Source organism: Bufo gargarizans, chromosome 2 (assembly GCF_014858855.1).
Source record: "Bufo gargarizans isolate SCDJY-AF-19 chromosome 2, ASM1485885v1, whole genome shotgun sequence".
NCBI classification, from domain to species: domain Eukaryota; kingdom Metazoa; phylum Chordata; class Amphibia; order Anura; family Bufonidae; genus Bufo; species Bufo gargarizans.
Genome location: NC_058081.1, coordinates 534,981,676 through 535,000,669, shown reverse-complemented (window position 1 = coordinate 535,000,669; position 18,994 = coordinate 534,981,676). Strand labels below are relative to the sequence as shown.

General features: G+C 47.0%; 1 protein-coding gene across 1 annotated transcript in view; it reads right to left on the bottom strand.

The window, feature by feature from the left end:
* Positions 1-18,023, bottom strand: part of LOC122926627 (estradiol 17 beta-dehydrogenase 5-like) — a 28,774-nt gene extending 10,751 nt beyond the window's left edge. The window contains exons 1-2 of the mRNA XM_044278060.1: positions 17,991-18,023; positions 2,147-2,353 (exon numbers count right to left, since the gene is read on the bottom strand). Of these exons, the coding sequence (XP_044133995.1) occupies positions 2,147-2,233 (87 nt within the window). The 5' untranslated portion in view covers positions 2,234-2,353; positions 17,991-18,023. The remainder of the gene's footprint in view (positions 1-2,146; positions 2,354-17,990) is intronic.
* Positions 18,024-18,994: the final 971 nt, after the last annotated feature.

Here is an 18,994-nt window from a genome sequence, read left to right as displayed (position 1 = left end):
GAAGCCTATGAGGCAGTTGAACGGCGAAGAAGAACGCAATTTCGGTACCTCGCTGTGACCTTCTGCATTGGGTCTTGTGAAATGACGTGATGACGCAGAGCAGGAGGGCACGATGATGTGTTTGTGACCGCCTGCGCCGGGATCCCCGATCACAGGCCACAAGCGGTGACGGAATGAAGAAGAGGTGAGTATTTATTTAGGTGGGTAGGAGGATTACTATAGAGAGAGAGAATGGGGCATAATGATAAAGAGGGGGCCAATACTTCATATACAGAGGGGGGCAATACTTCTAATACAGAGGGGGCAATATTTCTAATAGAGAGGGGGTCAATATACTCCTAATACAGAGGGGGTCAATATACTACTAATACAGAGGGGGGCAATATACTACTAATACAGAGGGGGGCAATATACTACTAATACAGAGGGGGGCAATATACTACTAATACAGAGGGGGGCAATATACTACTAATACAGAGGGGGGCAATATACTACTAATACAGAGGGGGGCAATATACTACAAACACAGAGGGGGCCAATACACTACTAATACAGAGGGGGCCAATATACTACTAATACAGAGGGGGCCAATATACTACTAATAGAGCGGGGTTCATTATACGGTACTATTAATACAAAGGGAATCATTATACTAATAATACAGAGGGGACACTGTGACAGATCTTTATAAATACTTGGACCACTGTATGAGGTATAACTACTCTAAACACTGTAGGGGACTTTATTACTACTGTGGGGTCCATAGGGGTACCTTATAGAGGGGCCTTGTTACTGCTGGGGGCACTATAGGGGGCATTTGTACTAGAAGCCCTATGGGGTCTTTATTAATACTGGAGTGCAGAGCGGGTTTTATTATTGAGCGCAATATGGAGGACATTACTACTAATGGGGTTGCTATTGGGGTGATGCCGGGAACATTATTACCATTGAGGACGGTTTGGGAGTGTATTAGTATAGGGGACTATCTGTATGGTACTAGCACAGTATTGGGGGAAGCAGCAGGATGACCGTGTTGAAGCGCCAGAAGGGGGAGAATGATAGTAAAGTGAGGAATCAAAAAAAAAATTCTGTGATAAACTCTGCAGAGACGAGACACGGCTGAAAGAAGGTATCATGGTGGTCTTATCTCTGAATGAAGACGTTGAGGAAAGAGAGTACCTCAGAGCAGACGTGACTGGAAGTAAGAAGTATGTGTTGCTGTATACTACTGTATATTTTGTACCAATATATGTAATGTCCATCCACATATTCCTTTCATGGTAGGGTGGGAGGGGGGGGGGGGACTTTAGGCCACACTGTGCGTGATCTGAATTCTAGGGCCTCCCACCCATCTACTACTAGACTATCTGTACTCAGAGAGTTATAACTGTGTTACGTGTGGTGTTACATAGGACTGCAGTTGATATCTACTACATTATTGTAAAAAAAAGGGGCATGTTGACAGGTTGGGGGGGACACAATAATTGGCTCGCCCCTGGTGCTGGCAACCCACGCTACGCCACTGGTCATTACTACTATGAAGGGAGCACAATGGGCATTACTACTGTTAAGGGGGGCCTGAGTGCATTACTAATGTGAAGGGGACACAGATAGGGCATAACTACTGTGAGGGGCATAACTATTAGGGGGCACAGAGTGGGTATTACTACTGAGAAGGGGGCAAAACGGGAGTTACTACTGTGAAGGGTGCACAGAGTGCATTACTACTGTGAAGGAGGCACAGAGTGCATTACTACTGTGAAGGAGGCACAGAGTGCATTACATCTGTGAAGGAGGCACAAAGCGGACGCAACTACTGTGAGGGGGCACAAAGACAGCATTACCACTGTGAAGGGGGCACAGATGGGGCATTATTACTGTGAAAGGGGCATAATGAAGGGATAAGTACTTTAAGGGGGGCACAATATGGGCATAACTACTATGAGGGGGCACAATGTGGATATTATTAGGGGGCACATATCTGGACAAAACTACTGTGAAGGTTGTACAATGAGAAAGGACCCAACCCAGGTGCCAAACACCCTAGGTACACCACTGAGTGGAGCTGCTAAATTAACAATTTCTTCGATAACATTTACATGCACAGCTCAGCTCTATGCAATATACTTATCCCACCCTCACTCACCTTCTGTGGGGCATAGGTGCCAAAACCAACTACTGGCATTTTATGTCCATCATTCAGTGTGACATAGGAATCTTGTCGGAGCTCCATCTTTGTCTTGGGTGTTGCACGTCTTAGACACTCTCGTTTAGCTCACTATATATTCTGTATTTAGGGTGTGCCTCAGCCCTTTCTTGCTAGTTATGTCATTGCTTTGCCGGCATTCAAATTCTTAGCAGAAAGAATAACAAATGGTGAGTGAGGGGCTGGATCTTTTCAACTGTAATCTTAGATTTTAACTATGAAAACCTTTGACCAGCAAAAAAAAAAAAAAAAAAAAAAAAAGAGAAAAGTTCTGCAAAGTCATTGTGAGCCTGTGCTGTGATTGCATTCAGTTAGATAGTAACATAGTACATAAGGCCGAAAAAAGACATTTGTCCATCCAGTTCGGCCTGTTATCCTGCAAGTTGATCCAGAGGAAGGCAAAAAAACAACCTGTGAGGTAGAAGCCAATTTTCCCCACTTTAGGGGAATAAAAAATTCCTTCCCGACTCCAATCAGGCAATCAGAATAATCTCCCTGGATCAACGACCCCTCTGTAGTAGCTATAGCCTGTAATATTATTACGATCCAGAAATACATCCAGGCCCCTCTTGAATTCCTTTATTGTACTCACCATCACCACCTCCTGAGGCAGAGAGTTCCATAGTCTCACTGCTCTTACCGTAAAGAATCCTTTTCTATGTTTGTGTACAAACCTTCTTTCCTCCAGACGCAGAGGATGTCCCCTCGTTACAGTCACCGTCCTGGGAATGAATAGATGATGGGATAGATCTCTGTACTGACCCCTGATATATTTATACATATTAATTAGATCTCCCCTCAGTCGTCTTTTTTCTAAAGTGAATAGCCCTAATTTTAATAATCTTTCAGGGTACTGTAGTTGCCCCATTCCAGTTATTACTTTAGTTGCCCTCCTCTGGACCTTCTCCAGCTCTGCTATGTCTGCCTTGTTCACTGGAGCCCAGAACTGTACACAGTACTCCATGTGTGGTCTGACTAGCGATTTGTAAAGTGGTAGGACTATGTTCTTATCACGGGCATCTATGCCCCTTCTGATGCAACCCATTATCTTATTGGCCTTGGCAGCAGCTGCCTGACACTGGTTTTTGCAGCTTAGTTTGCTGTTTATTAAAATTCCTAGATCCTTTTCCATGTCAGTGTTACCGAGTGTAACACTGATTACCGAGTGTTTTACCATTTAGTATGTACAGATGACTTGCATTTTTCCTTCCCATGTGCATAACTTTACATTTGTCAGTGTTAAACCTCATCTGCCACTTATCTGCCCAAGCCTCCAATCTATCCAGATCCCTCTGTAGTAGTATACTGTCCTCATCAGTGTAAATTACTTTACACAGTTTAGTGTCATCTGCGAAAATTGATACTTTACTATGCAAGCCTTCTACAAGGTCATTAATAAATATATTGAAGAGAATAGGGCCCAATACTGACCCCTGAGGTACCCCACTAGTGACAGTGACCCAATCTGAGTGTGTACCGTTAATAACCACCCTCTGTTTTCTATCACTGAGCCAGTTACTTACCCACATACAGACGTTTTCTCCCAGTCCGAGCATTCTCATTTTATATACTAACCTTTTATGTGGTACAGTGTCAAATGCTTTGGAGAAGTCCAGATATACGACATCCATTGATTCGCTGCTGTCAAGTCTAGAACTTACCTCCTCATAGAAACTGATTAAATTAGTTTGACGTGACCGATCCCTCACGAAGCCATGCTGATATGGCGTTATTTGCTTATTTCCGATGAGATGCTCTAACATAGCATCTCTCAGAAAACCTTCAAACAGTTTACCCACAACAGATGTTAAACTTACCGGCCTATAGTTTCCAGGCTCTGTTTTTGGACCCTTTTTGAATATTGGCACCACATTTGCCATGCGCCAATCCTGTGGGACATTCCCTGTCAGTATAGAGTCTGCAAATATCAGAAATAAGGATCTGGCTATGACATTACTTAATTCCTTTAGGATACGGGGGTGTATGCCATCCGGTCCTGACGATTTGTCTATTTTAATCTTTTTTAAGTCGCTGATGTACTTCTTCCTGGGTCAGACAGGACACTTTTAATGGGGAATTTATTTTTACATTCTGCATGTCATCTGACAGTTTATTTTCCTCAGTGAATACATTGGAGAAAAAAATATTTAACAGCTTTGCAAAGAAAAATTGGGGGTCAGTCAGCACATCTAGTGTGCAGGTGCACGTTGCCATGGCTGAAAGCATATAGGGAAAAAAAATATACAATGCAACAGCACTCTGCAAACCAAATAATAGAAAGTATTCTGGTGCAAATGCTACACTAATAAATTTGAGATGCTTGGCAAATCATTTTGTACAAAATGATTTGCCAAGCATCTCAAATTTATTAGCGTAGCATTTGCACCCGAATACTTTCTATTATTTTGGCATTATTGTACTTTATTTGGTTTGCAGAGTGCTGTTGCATTGTATATAATTATTTTATAGCGTGGTGACTTTTAGCCAGTGAGGGGTCTCTCTGTCACATGTTTGTGAAAATATTGCTACAATTTTCATTAATCAGAGACCTACCATATAGAATTAAAGGGGTTATCCAACCCCTATAATGACCCCCCAATACCTAGGCCCCTTATATAGGTTATACTTACCCCGCTTCCCGGCACCTGCATCGCTTCTGATCCCCGCACAGCCGCCGCTGCATCTCCCCATCGCGCAGATCAAAACATCCAGGGACTGGGAGGGTGGGGGGTCAGCCAATAGCAGGCCCTAACGGGAGACAAGCCTCCCTGCTAGGGATGCTAGGGAGGCTCGTCCTCGTCGCGACCTGCTATAGGCTGCCCCCCGACAACACCACCCCCTCCCCTGACAGGGAGACGCAGCGGCGGCTGTGCAGGGATTAGAGGTGACATGGGTGCCAGTGAGCGGGATAAGTTTAATCCATATGAGGTGTCCTGGCATTAGGGGGATCATTAGAGGGGTTGCATAACCCCTTTAGCTTTCCATCCTGCGAATGTTTTAGATTGGCAGCTGGGGCAAGAACATCCTCTTCTTCAACAGTTTTTATTAAACCCAAGTACTTATGAGAACGCTCCAAGACTACTTTCACACTAGCGGCAGCCTTCTCCCGCAGGCTGTTGCTTGTCAAGCAACTTAAGCAGGTGCTGATAGCATTCTTTAGAAATGTTGGCCCATATTGATAGGATAGCATCTTGCAGTTGATGGAGATTTGAGGGATGCACATCCAGGGCACGAAGCTCCCGTTCCACCACATCCCAAAGATGCTCTATTGCAGGCATGTCCAAACTGCGGCCCTCCAGCTGTTGCAAAACTACAACTCCCAGCATGCCTGGATAGCTTACAGCTATTAGGGCATGCTGGGAGTTGTAGTTTTGCAACAGCTGGAGGGCCGCAGTTTGGACATGCCTGCTCTATTGGGTTGAGATCTGGTGACTGTGGGGGCCATTTTAGTACAGTGAACTCATTGTCATGTTCAAGAAACCAATTTGAAATGATTCAAGCTTTGTGACATGGTGCATTATCCTGCTGGAAGTAGCCATCAGAGGATGGGTACATGGTGGTCATGAGGGATGGCCAAATTCGGACTCTACCATTTTGAATGTCTCAACAGAAATCGAGACTCATCAGACCAGGCAACATTTTTCCAGTCTTCAACAGTCCAATTTTGGTGAGCTTGTGCAAATTGTAGCCTCTTTTTCCTATTTGTAGTGGATATGAGTGGTACCCGGTGGGGTCTTCTGCTGTTGTAGCCCATCCGCCTCAAGGTTGTGCGTGTTGTGGCTTCACAAATGCTTTGCTGCATACCTCGGTTGTAGCGAGTGGTTATTTCAGTCAACGTTGCTCTTCTATCAGCTTGAATCAGTCGGCCCATTCTCCTCTGACCTCTAGCATCAACAAGGCATTTTCGCCCACAGGACCTTCCGCATACTGGATGCTTTTCCCTTTTCACACCATTCTTTGTAAACCCTAGAAATGGTTGTGCGTGAAAATCCCAGTAACTGAGCAGATTGTGAAATACTCAGACCAGCCCGTCTGGCACCAACAACCATGCCACGCTCAAAATTGCTTAAATCACCTTTCTTTCCCATTCTGACATTCAGTTTGGAGTTCAGGAGATTGTCTTGACCAGGACCACAACCCTACATGCATTGAAGCAACTGCCATGTGATTGGTTGACTAGATAATCGCATTAATGAGAAATAGAACAGGTGTTCCTAATAATTCTTTAGGTGAGTGTATATCTATAACTGATGCCTTCCAAAGGGAAGGTCCTTGAAGCCCCCAAATCCCAAATTTACCCCGCTGGGGTGCCAACTTGCTCCCAGCCGTTCCCACCAGCTCGGAAGCACCACTGAATGGCCCACCAACACTTCAGCCCAAACTGGGAGTCCAGCCCCACCGTGGAGCCCTCCCATCCTTATTACCATAGAACAACACCGACTTCAAGGACCTCCCCCCGCCACAGACCCGCAGACTTGACCCCTCAAGACTGCGCGTCCCTCCACACACCAAGAGCAATCTCAATGCCGTCTTGCAACTCCAAGCTCCACATGTCGATACCTACTCCATTCAGATGCACGCCATCTGCCCTCCAGAAGGAACCCACTCCGTTCACCAGCTCTCTATGTCTCACAGCCACTGCCCCATTCTTGGCCATAAACCGACCCATCGCTCGGTTCAACTTCACCCTTGTTCTATTCACTCCCTCAACCGAGCAGGCCCCCCTCCAAACCTTCCTCGGATCAATATCAAACCACACTGTTATCAACCTCGGAAACAGGGCCCATAATCTCAACAAATCAAATTTCATATCACCCAAGATCTCCTGCACCAAAATATCCGGCGCCCTATCCAACCTGACAAATTGGTGTACCTCCGGCAGCACCCCACTCCATACCATACCCCTTTGCCCTATCCACCTTACCACCGCCACTGACCGCAGGAAACCAAGTTGCTCGCCGTCCGGCCGAACTGCTGCCCAGGCGGCTCCCCAGAAAACATACAAATGCCCCAGTATCCATACCAGGCCAGGCGCTGCACCTGAAACGAGAAAGTCAAAAAAACGATACAACCTCACCTAACTCGTGCTAAACTTACAATGCCCACAACACCTCCCCCACGGCCCTTTTAGTTACAAACGATTGATCCGGACATACGACATAAAACGGACCGACTCCCAGCGACTATTTTTTTTATTACCTCGTCCCCTAAACCCCACCGAGCCGCCTCGGTGGCCGCTCCTATCTGAAATGAGTGGCTGGAATACCCCTCCCCTTTTAAACCCAACCTCACCAGACATCTGTCAAAAACAGCAGTGAGTTGACAAAAAGGAGCCATCCACATGCACTAATAACGGACGACCCCTTAACTCAACTGACTCATAATCCCTCATGCAACTAACCGGGCACATTGAACAGCCCGGTACACTGAACACCACCACCCTCTTCCCTCTCCATTCCACATCTGTTTTCGACTGCCTAATAACAAATTCTACCCGATCCTGACAAGTCCGATCTAAGCAAACCTCCCACCCGCCGGGTCGTCGGACAAACCAATTCCTCCAACCGCAAAGCCCTGAAAGCACTCCAACGAGAAGGCCAACTTAAACAACTGCCTCTCCCCTTCTAAACTACAAACCCCCTGTAACTGTTCCTCCAGCTTTAACAGCAACTCAAATGAAACCTGACGCCTACCATCCACCCTCGCCCCCAACCGCTGCCAACCCTTCAAAGCTCTGGTGACTAAAAAGCATTTGGTAATGACTCCCATCTTCTGCAACTTAAAACCAAATGCCAACCCTGCCATGTACCGGTTAATGTTCGCCACCGACCAGCCTTCATCCTTGCATTGCCCCAAAAACTGCAGTAACGACACCTCCCCGTCCTAAATCCCGCCTCCCAAACTATTACACCACTCCTCCCAACATTTCCATGCTGCTAGATATGTTGCCCACGTACTGGGCGCCAAGGAAGCCTGTACTAGCCTTGCTATGGTTCCTCCAGAACCTCCCACAACCCGCTCGGACACTCCTTCCCTACCTCTTCTGCTTGCGGGGCCAGCTGCCGGAATCGATCCCACTGTGAACGAGTAAGAGCGTCAGCAATTTCGTTATTCATACCTGGTACATGCACCACCACCACCCAAGCATTCAGTGCCAAACACTCAAACAGCAATCGCTGAAGCAACCGTACTACCAACGGCGATGACACTGATAGCCCATTTATCGCCTGCACCACCCCTAAATTGTCACAGTGGAACCGCACCTTCTTATCCCGAAAACCCTCCCCCCACAACAAAACAGCCAAGACAATGGGAAAAAGTTCTAGCAAAGCCAGGTTCCGCAACCATCCTTTTTTGGCCCAACCTGACGGCCAACTCCCTGCACACCACTGGCCTTCCCAATAAGCCCCAAATCCGCCATTCCCCGCAGCGTCCGTAAGCAATTCAAAATCAAATGCATTCACCATCTCATCCATAAACAGCGAGCGACCGTTGTACCGTTCCAAAAATGAACTCCAAATCTGCAAGTCCGCTCGCAACTCCCTCCCCAAACGAATGTAATGATGTGGTGAAGTCACGCCCACCGTTGCCCCAGCTAACCGTCTGCTAAACACCCTCCCCATAGTCCAAAAGGGACTACAACTACCACAACTTTATTTTTCGCAACCGAGCTGCCCTCCCCACTTCCTCTATCAAATCGTCCAACATGTCCCGCGGCAGCCTACATTCCATTCTTTGCGTGTCAATAACAATCCCCAAGAAGCTCAGCTCCACCGCCGGACCCACCAACATGAAAAAAAAAAAAAAGACAAATATTCTTAAAAAACTAATATATAGAACTATATTGAATATAGTGCTATATATCCGTTTTTTAGAATATTCATCATTTTTTTCCATCTGAAGTGAACAGTGTTCACTTCAAATGGAAAAAAATGACGAATATACTGAAATACGAATATATAGCACTATATTCAATATGGTGCTATACGGTATATTAGTTTTTTAGAATAGTCGTCATTTTTTTCCATCTAAAGTCATGATTCCTCCCTGCTTAGGTTGCTTGACAAGCAACTTAAGCAGGGAGAAATCATAACTTCAGATGGAAAAAAATTATGAATATTCTAAAAAAAGATTATATAGCACTATAGTCGAAATATTTGCAAATTTGTGATATTCGCTATAAATATTTGTAATTCAAATATTCGCGCTCAACACTATAAAGTACTGGGAGTTTGCTAAGAAACTCTGTCTCCTTATTCTACATCATCTAATTGCACCCACAGGAGCTGGCGTCACGAACAACCAGGGGCCCAGCCGCAAAAGCATCATAAACACCCACTACCATCAAGGGCACCTCGACCACCATCTGGCTGGTGATCCCTGCAATAGAGAGTGCCCCGTAGGATTTAGTGCTGTCTTTCCCATCACTGCACACCGACCCAGGGAGCTGTGAGTGGGGAAGACGAGTACGACTACCATCCCCATTAGCCCACATGCACTCATATACTGCACCTGCGGTCGAGTCCACTGCATAAATTTTGGTGTCACGAACAGGATCCAAATCCTTTGCACCTATGTAAGCTGGATTCAAATCCTCTGTTTCTTACTATAGACTATATATATGTGCTCTCAGATCACTGCTGAAGCTTACAGCATCTGTAAAAAACCCATACAAGTGACTGTATTGCATTTATTTGCTGCTGGTAAAACAGTCGGTGAGTGCAGTTGGGAAAATTAACCTTAATAAGGACTGTTTGGGATCACAATCTGCCTTGCAGAGCACCATACTCCTCTATATTAAGCTGTCACAGCGACTCTTAAAGGACCTACAAAGTAGCGGTTGCCCATAGCAACGCAACTCAAAAAGTGTGTAAAACCATACTTAATCTGCATTATATTGAAAGACTGTCACTGCCATGTCTGAACAAGGAGATAGTGAGCAGCCTGACCTTAACAGGTCCCCTGCAGCAGTCGCAGCACCAGCCGCTGCAGCACCAAGCTTAATGCCCTTAACGATGCCTTATTTTTTAGGAGCACCCTGGTTCCCATGATACGCTGGGGAAGCTCATGCTTTAAGGGAATTTAAAGAAAAAATGTTGTCGATATTCAGATTGTACCCTGTGTCAGCAGAACAGCAAATGCAAATCCTCATTGTGCAATTGGAAGGAGCAACCCGCAGAGAAGTGAAATCCTGGCTAAGCTCGGAGAAAAGAACCATGGAGCATATATTTGAACAAATCTACACCACTTTTGAACCCAGGACTGTGTCAGAGGTCAAGATGAGATTCTTTAGCAAGAGACAGCAGCCCGGTGAGTCACTCAGAGACTTTGCATTAAGCTACTTTCACACTAGCGTTCGGGCGGATCCGTTCTGAACGGATCCGCTCATAATAATGCAGACGGAGGCTCCGTTCAGAACGGATCCGTCTGCATTAAAATAGCAAAAAAAAAGCTAAGTGTGAAAATAGCCTCGGACGGATCCGTCCAGACTTTCAATGTAAAGTCAATGGGGGACGGATCCGCTTGAAGATTGAGCCACATTGTGGCATCTTCAAACGGATCCGTCCCCATTGACTTACATTGTAAGTCTGGACGGATCCGCACGGATCCGCACGCCTCCGCACGGCCAGGCGGACACCCGAACGCTGCAAGCAGCGTTCAGCTGTCCGCCTGTCCGTGCGGAGGCGAGCGGAGCGGAGGCTGAACGCCGCCAGACTGATGCAGTCTGAGCGGATCCGCTCCATTCAGACTGCATCAGGGCTGGACGGCTGCGTTCGGGTCCGCTCGTGAGCCCCTTCAAACGGAGCTCACGAGCGGACCGACGAACGCTAGTGTGAAAGTAGCCTTATCCTTACAGGAAACCCTGCAAGCTGTTATACAGGTAGAACCCCATGAGGCAGAGGATCAAGATAAAACGCTGAGAGAACAATTCATTGAAGGTGTTAGGACAGAAAGCTTAAAATGCCAATTAAAAATGTTAGCTGCACATCACCCAAATTCTACCTTCCTAGACTTTATGATGGGGGTATTGGTTATATATTGTTCACCCCTTCTCGCACTTACCTGCTCCTTCAATGCATTACCCCTCCACCAATACCTATACACCCAACCAACCCACATAAGACTCAGACAACTGATTGGATCGTATTGGCCACAGCAGCCGTTTTATTAATATAAAATAGATAAATAACCATAAAATTCACAACTATACAAATTCTAACGGGGGAGGTCTTTGAAGCCCCAAAACCCCGAGCTGTCGCACCGGGGTGATCCATTTTGCCTCCAGCCGTAACACCCAGCTCGGAAGCACCACAGAATGGCCCCCCTAAATCCACCACAACAGCTCGCCCACCATGGGAGTCCAGCCCCAACCATGGGGCCCTCCCAATGTCCTCAAGTTCCACAGTAACCAACTCCAAGGAGCCCCCACCGCCAACAACGCGCAGATTTGACCCGTCAATTCTGCATGTTCCTCCACATCCTCAGGGCCACCTCAATTCCCTCCTGCAAAGCCAAACACCACATATCTAGCCCCACTGCGTTGAGATGCACCCCATCTGACCTCCAAAATGCTGATTAACTTTGACACGGGCCTTGTTCACAGCCTCCACCGACCGTGTCTCCCTCCAAACTCGCCTCGGGACTATATCTGACCACACAGTCAACAAACCAGGGAACAACGACCACAACCGTAGCATATCCCACTTGATATCCCTCACCAACTCCCTAATAGGCCTTGCCGCCAAATCATTACCACCCGCATGGACCACCAGCACGTCAGGCGCCCTATCCATCCATACAAAGCGACGTACCTCAGGCAGCACCCCCCTCCAAACCATGCCCCTACGCCCTATCCATCTTACCAATACCGAATCCCGGTTAAACCGCAACTGTTGTCCGTCCGGCCAAACTGCTGCCTGGGGGGCCCCCCAAAAGACATAAAAGTGCCCCAATATCCACACCAGGGTGGGTGCGGCACCTGTAACGAGAAAATAATGCAAGAACAACACTGCCATAAACAAACAAAATATCCCCACAAGCCCTCGTCTTCAAATGAAACCACCTACAATCAATTCAGCGAATATAGGACCTAAAACGCGCTGACTCCCAACGCCCGATCCGCTTTATGACCTCCTCCCCAAAACCCAACCTTGCCGCTTCAGTTGCCGCCCCAATCCTAAACGAATGGCTGGAGTACCCCTCTCGATCCAACCCCAACTGTTGTAAACATTTGTAAAACACCGCCAAAACCTGAAAACGGGACAAGAAGGATCCATCTGCATGCGTTAACAGTGGAGAAAGCCATACGACAACCCTCGCCCCATATTCCTGAAGACAGCAGACTGGAAAAATAACACACTCCGCAATCTGAAACAAAACAACTCTACGTCTCCTGCCTTCCACATCAGTCTTTGAACAATGTATCTCAAACTCCACCCTGTCGGGAAACAAGTCCACATCATCTCTCATGAGCCGGCCCAATCTGCGTGCCGACAGACACACCAGCACACCCACACGAAGTGCCCCAAAAAACGCCAGAGAAAAAGCCAAACGAAATAACCGGACATCTCACTCCGAAGCACACCCACCTCAGCTGGCCACCCAATTCCAACAGTAAAGCGAACGAAACCGGCCTTCTGGTATCTTCCCCTGTCCGCGACCTACGCCAACCCATCAATGCCTGGGAAACCAGAAACGACTTGGTGAAATCGGTAATCCGTCTCAATTTAAAACCAAACGCCAGCCCTGCCATATAACCATTAATCTTACTCACTGACCAGCCCTTCTCCTTATAGTGCCCCAAGAACATTAACAATAAAAACTCCAAATCCTCCAACCCCACACCAAACCTCCCAACAATGCCATGCCCTCAAATACATAGCCCACGTACCGGGCGCCAATGATGCTTGAATGAGCCCCGTTACGGTTCCTCCAACAGATCCCAGAGGCAAGCCGGACATGCCAGTCCAACCAGGCCCGCCTCCAGGGCCAATCGCCCAAAAACAATACCACTATGAACAAGAAAGGGCATCAGCAATACATTTTTCCACCCCCGGCACATGCACCGCCACCACCCAAGCGTTGAGCTCCAAGCACTCTAACACCAAGTTCCACTTCTGAAACCGGTCCCCCCACAGCAAAACCTCCAAAACAATTGGGAACAGCTCTAATAAAGCCAAATTCCTCACCCAGCCGCGCTCAAACAACGCGACCGGACAGCATCCAGCACACCATTGACCTCCACAGAATGCCCCAAAACCGGAACCACCCGCAGCGTCAGTAAACAGTTCGAAATTAAACTAATTAACAACCTCCCCCAGGGAAAGCCACTACACAGAAGAGTAAGTGTACAAAGGAAATAGAAGCATGGACCCTACGGACAGGACTTTATTAGCCAGCCTATTGCCAGTGTCCGTACTCCATAAGTCCATCTCCCACACTACTCCTATTGCATAATCGCATCGCCACATCGTGTCTCCCAATGCGCATGTGCAAAACACACGGATTGAGAGTCACAAGATGGAAACATCAACCAAAACCAGTGATGACCCTAGAGAAAGGAGGTTGAAAATAATTTAAACATATTAAAATACAAAATGTATAAACGAAAAACGAAAAAACCCTTGTTTGGGTGTGGAGACCCATGTGACCCATTGACCTACAAAAATGAGGAGAAACCAGTGGACTCATTTAGACCACCTGGGTGCAGTGTATTCAATTTCCAAATCCACTTGCACTCGAGTTGTCCCAATCTTTTTGTTAAATTGCCACCCCGAATATTTTTCATGACACAATCAATCGCCCGCACCTTCAAATGCACGGAATTACAGCCGTGATGTATTTTAAAATGTCTCGCAACTGGTTTTAAATTGCCCAGATCTTCCTCATCGGCTGCTGCCATTATATCTCTAACGTGCTCTCGCACTCTCACTTTTAACTCCCTCGTAGTTAGACCCACATAAATTTTTGGGCAAGAACATTTCGCATAATACACGACTGCTGTGCTTACGCATGTGAGAAATTGTGTTATTTTAAAGGTTCTTGTATTGGTTGTGTCATCAAAAGAGGTTGCTCTCTCCATATTCGGGCATGCTATGCACTTCCCACACGGGACAAAGCCCCATTTGGGATATATGGGTGATTCACTTGTTTCACTTGTAATTTTCATTTGTCATCACGATTGTCATTTATTATCATGATTTTATTTGATTCCTTTATCATTTCATCTAATCTCACATTTATTATTATCATTGTCATGCATCATGTTCTAATTTATGTCTCGTATTCTCTTTATTTAAACTAAGGTGGCCACCGGATTATCTATTTTTCCATATACTCCTATGTATTCTATAGTCGCGTCGCACCCGATATATTTGCGTCCCCTCACCGCTTAAGTGTTAATATGATCGTCCTGCTATGATTTAGTATTGAAGTAAGCTAGGATGACGTCACGGGGCCGCGACAATCCTGTGCGCTTTCAAGTGACGTCATCCGGACCACGTGCCTATACGAGGGTCAGGTGATCCAAATTGGTCACGTGGGTCCTTGGATGCCGGCATCCTGCAATATAGATCATTTCCGGCGCAGTCGCGATGACAGACAAACCGGCAAGTAACTGGTACGCGGTGATTGGTTGATGCTCATTTATAAACCAGGTCCTCCAGTGATGACGCTACCCCCAGACGAAGGTACGCTGAAACGCGCGTTGGGGTTGGCGCCATCCTGGAGGAGACACAGTATGGGTAATGTCCTATGTCTTGTTTCAATGGAATTCTATAATGCACTTTAGACTAATCATGATGGATCAATTAGGACTTGTGTCCACTGTCCTGCCTTCATTGTATCCTATATATGCACTTTAGTAACAATTATGGCGGACTAATTGGGATCTGCGTCCACTGAATGTCTCCTCCAGTGATGCCGTTTATTTTATCTCCTGTACCAATTCTTTTTAATCATGCATGTAATTAATTGTGATTTATTTAATTGTGATTGTTTTGTAATAAAGAATTAATCAGTATTAGCGGTCTGGCATTTTCTATGTAGGTTATGTATTAGTAATAGTATTGCCAAAGGCTTTTTTGCTTAAAGAAGTTTTCATCCCATGGTTGGGGTATTTATTGGATGTTCCTTCATTAAAAGCAAAGCACAAGCCCTTTGCTGATGCCGTTGCCATGTTGAATGACCAGCCACTGCCCGCCTCACTCAGAAAGGCAAGTGTTCGTATCGAACAGGTGCCGTCATTTTTAACCACAAGGCTATGTCCTTGTGGTTCCACCTCATTTCCGGACGCACCGCCTTTCGTGCCGGAATTGCTCGTCATAACGCAGCCAAGCAACTCCTCCGAATACCCGATATGCCTCCCCTATAGCGTCCAAGTAACAAAACAGCGCTGAACAATTCTCCGGTGCCCTCTCCCCAATAACACTTGCCAATATCGCAAACGCCTGCAACCAATTGGCAAACATCCGCGGTATTAATCTAAAAAGGCATTTTTCTTCATCCTCTTTTTTCCAATCGTCCTTTCATGCCCTATCCAAATTAAATCTTTCAAGGGGAAGAGAGAGAATATCTCCACATGCTCCTTTTTCCAGATCCGTTCCCGAACCTTGGACTTCAAATGAGCCCCCAAAGGCCCCTCAAAACAAACATAAACCTCCCCTTTGGCCTTATCATCCAACCGCACACTATCTACTTCTGCCTGCCCTCCCACCCTCGCCAAGGCTCCCCCACTGACCCAGAACATCCCGGCAAACCCTGTACCCCCCATGCTTGTAAAGGTGATCCTCCCCCCAGTCCTCAGCTCGCCACCAACCCCCTAAATACTGCCCCAGACCCCTGCTTAAATCCAATTGGGGCCCACTGCCCCCCGGCCCCCAAACCATGCACTACCTGAGCTAACGGTCCCCATGAAATCTCACCTGGCTACAGGGTGCTGTGTTCCCATCAGCTGCGACTCCTGATTCCAGACGTCCTCTTCTCTGGGGTATGCCATCAGATCCTGCAGCTACAGTACTAACACTTCACACTGTCCCCTGGAAGTGCTGGGACCAGGGACGCCGAAGTCGAACATATCCACAGCCAGATCCCGGGGGGCGGAGCTTCCATCTTCAATCTGCCTCCTGGCAGAGCTGGGACCCGGAGGTGAGGTAAGACTCCCCATTAGAAGCAGGATCCCGGCTGCGGCTGCCGCATCTTCTCCCTTCACCCTGTCCCCTGACCCCACTCAGGCCAGGGACGCCTGGGTTAACCTACTCACTGCCGGTAGCACAGGGGGCGAGGCTTCCACTCAGCACCAGGGGCCTGCTGCTACCTTCCTCGTCACGAAAAACAGCCCCGTACTGCATCACATTCCTCCCTTGCCGAGGAGTTAAGGAGGTGCCCGCCGTGGCAGGTCCCGATGCCACGCTGCCTCCGCTAGTTGAAAGGGATGGCCGGGCCCGGCCACCCCTTGGGCTCCGCCTACTTGTTGGATTCCTTCTACGTCAGGGCCTGCCGGCGGGAGCTGGGACTGGTGGCACCCAACGTGAAGGGTCCTGAGAAGGGCTCCTGACGCGGCACTGAGCCCGAGGGGGGGAGGAAGAAGGGCTATAGCGCGCCAGCGGCCTCGCCCGCCGTGGCCGGATTGCAAGTCGCTGAGGCAGAACAGGAGCCTCAGCCTCCTCTGCACTTGTTCCTAGGCCCATCCTCAGCCACGCACCTCTGCTGCCGCCCGCAACTGTCGAATTGCCGCTTCAAGCTGCTCCATCGCTCCAAACAGGTACTCCCAGCTTCTCTTAAGTAATCAAAATGGCTGCCATCTTCCACCTCCCTGATGTATTTAACCCCTTCGCTCCTCCCCCTACCTCAACTGAACCAATCCAGATCCGCCTGCATCTCCCCCTTTCCCTATAACCAACCCCCCTTCCCAGCTCACCAATCCAAGACCCCCCCCCCGGGGCTCCCTAAACCAATCCCCCCGTCATGTTGGCCAACCCTTATGGGCTCCGCCTCAGTCCAGCCATTGCCAAGAGATAGCTATTAGTATTCTGGGGAAAGACCCACAACCAGAACCTGCTAGGCCTGCTTAAATGTTTGTCAATAAGCCAGCTATATCTCCAAAATGTCACTCTATAGTCAGTCAGGAAACACAAGCTCCCATTCCTGATGCAGTTCAGGATCAAGTCAATTTTCTAACCAAAATTCTGGAGAAAGTATGCCAAAATCTAGAACAGTAGGAGAAACCCTTATTGCTGGAGGATAAGACACCGTCACCAAGCAAACATTACTCTCCTGATTATAAAGAGATGTTGCACATATGCTGAAAGTATGGTCAATAATTCCAATGTGCGAAGGGAGCGAGCTAGGTGAAGACAGAAGTGATTTTATTAAACATGTCCTGCAATGAACAAACACATAACCTTCAGTATTGAGATACAGGAAATGTAGCAGTAAATCCTGTCCTCCCATATTAATACACATCTCTATATTCAATAATACATTCTCACTAACAGGTATAACTTTCCTATAAGAGATATTAAACTATTAACATGAGAGTTGCTCTCGGATTCTTTAATCTGCATCACAGTAAACCAATAGTGCAGTATAATATCATAGAGTGACATCAGCTTCTATAGTAATCATAGTCACTACATATTAGTACCATGTGAAACCTCATTGTACTTCACTAGCACTTGTGCATATTTTATATACTCACACTGCATCACAGCAGCCTTAGCTGATTATAGGAATGTGTTTTACATCATTTTAGCCTATTTATGGCTCTGAATTTGTGTTCCCTTACCTGGGATGGACAAACACCTAACCTTCAGTATGGCGATACAGGAAATGTAGCAGTAAATCCTGTCCTCCCATAAACCAAGATCTGCGTTATTCAGTTCCCCTTTGCTGTTTGTAGCTCTGCTATTCAAGCTTTCGCTCTGCTGCCATCTACTGGTGGTTAATAGCAATGTCATGAATTTAATATAATACCGTCATACTTGTGGATTGTTGAAGCTAGAAATTATATAGATATTAGTTTATTCTTATGGGGTGCCTATTTTTGACATCTCTTACAGAGACATCCCAGAAACTCTGGTCGACGCCCCACTGACCGCTTTAACAAGCAAAAGCAACCCATTTGTAGATACTGTCACAAGCCAGTCCATACAGAAATGATGTGTTGGTAGTTAAAAGGTCAACCCCCGAGTCCAAGGACCGCCCCTCGGGAGGTAAAGCAGTCGGTCCAGAAGATCCAAGCTGGATGCCCAGATATGTAAGATCCTATCCAGAAGTGGTTCTCCGAATCAATGGGGCTCCCTTTGTTGCCTTATTGGACACCGGATCTCAAGTCACAACTATCCAGCAGACTGCATTTGAGAAATACTGGGACCACAACCAGCTGACACAGCCACCAGAATCCTGGCTGAACATTATTGCCACCAACGGGAAACCCGTGTGAGTAAATGGATACTGGGAGCCAACTCTTCAGGTGGGAGGAACCACACAATCCCAAAAAGGTATCATGACAAGTCAGGGAAGATAACAACCCTCCAGTAGTCCTAGGAATGAATGTCCTTAGGAACTGTTATACTAAAATGCTTGAAGTTTTACACAAGTCTATGTCTACCGCTTCACCCACCTGCAAAAAGGTGATACAACAGACCCTCTGTGTATTAAGTGCACAACAGAAATTTGCTAATGCGAAAGGAGAGATTTGCTGTGCTCGCATTAAGAAGCTTAGTGACCGTTTCTCGAGGTAAAGTGCCAATTCGTCTCCTGAACGTAAGTAGTAGCAGTATAACCTTG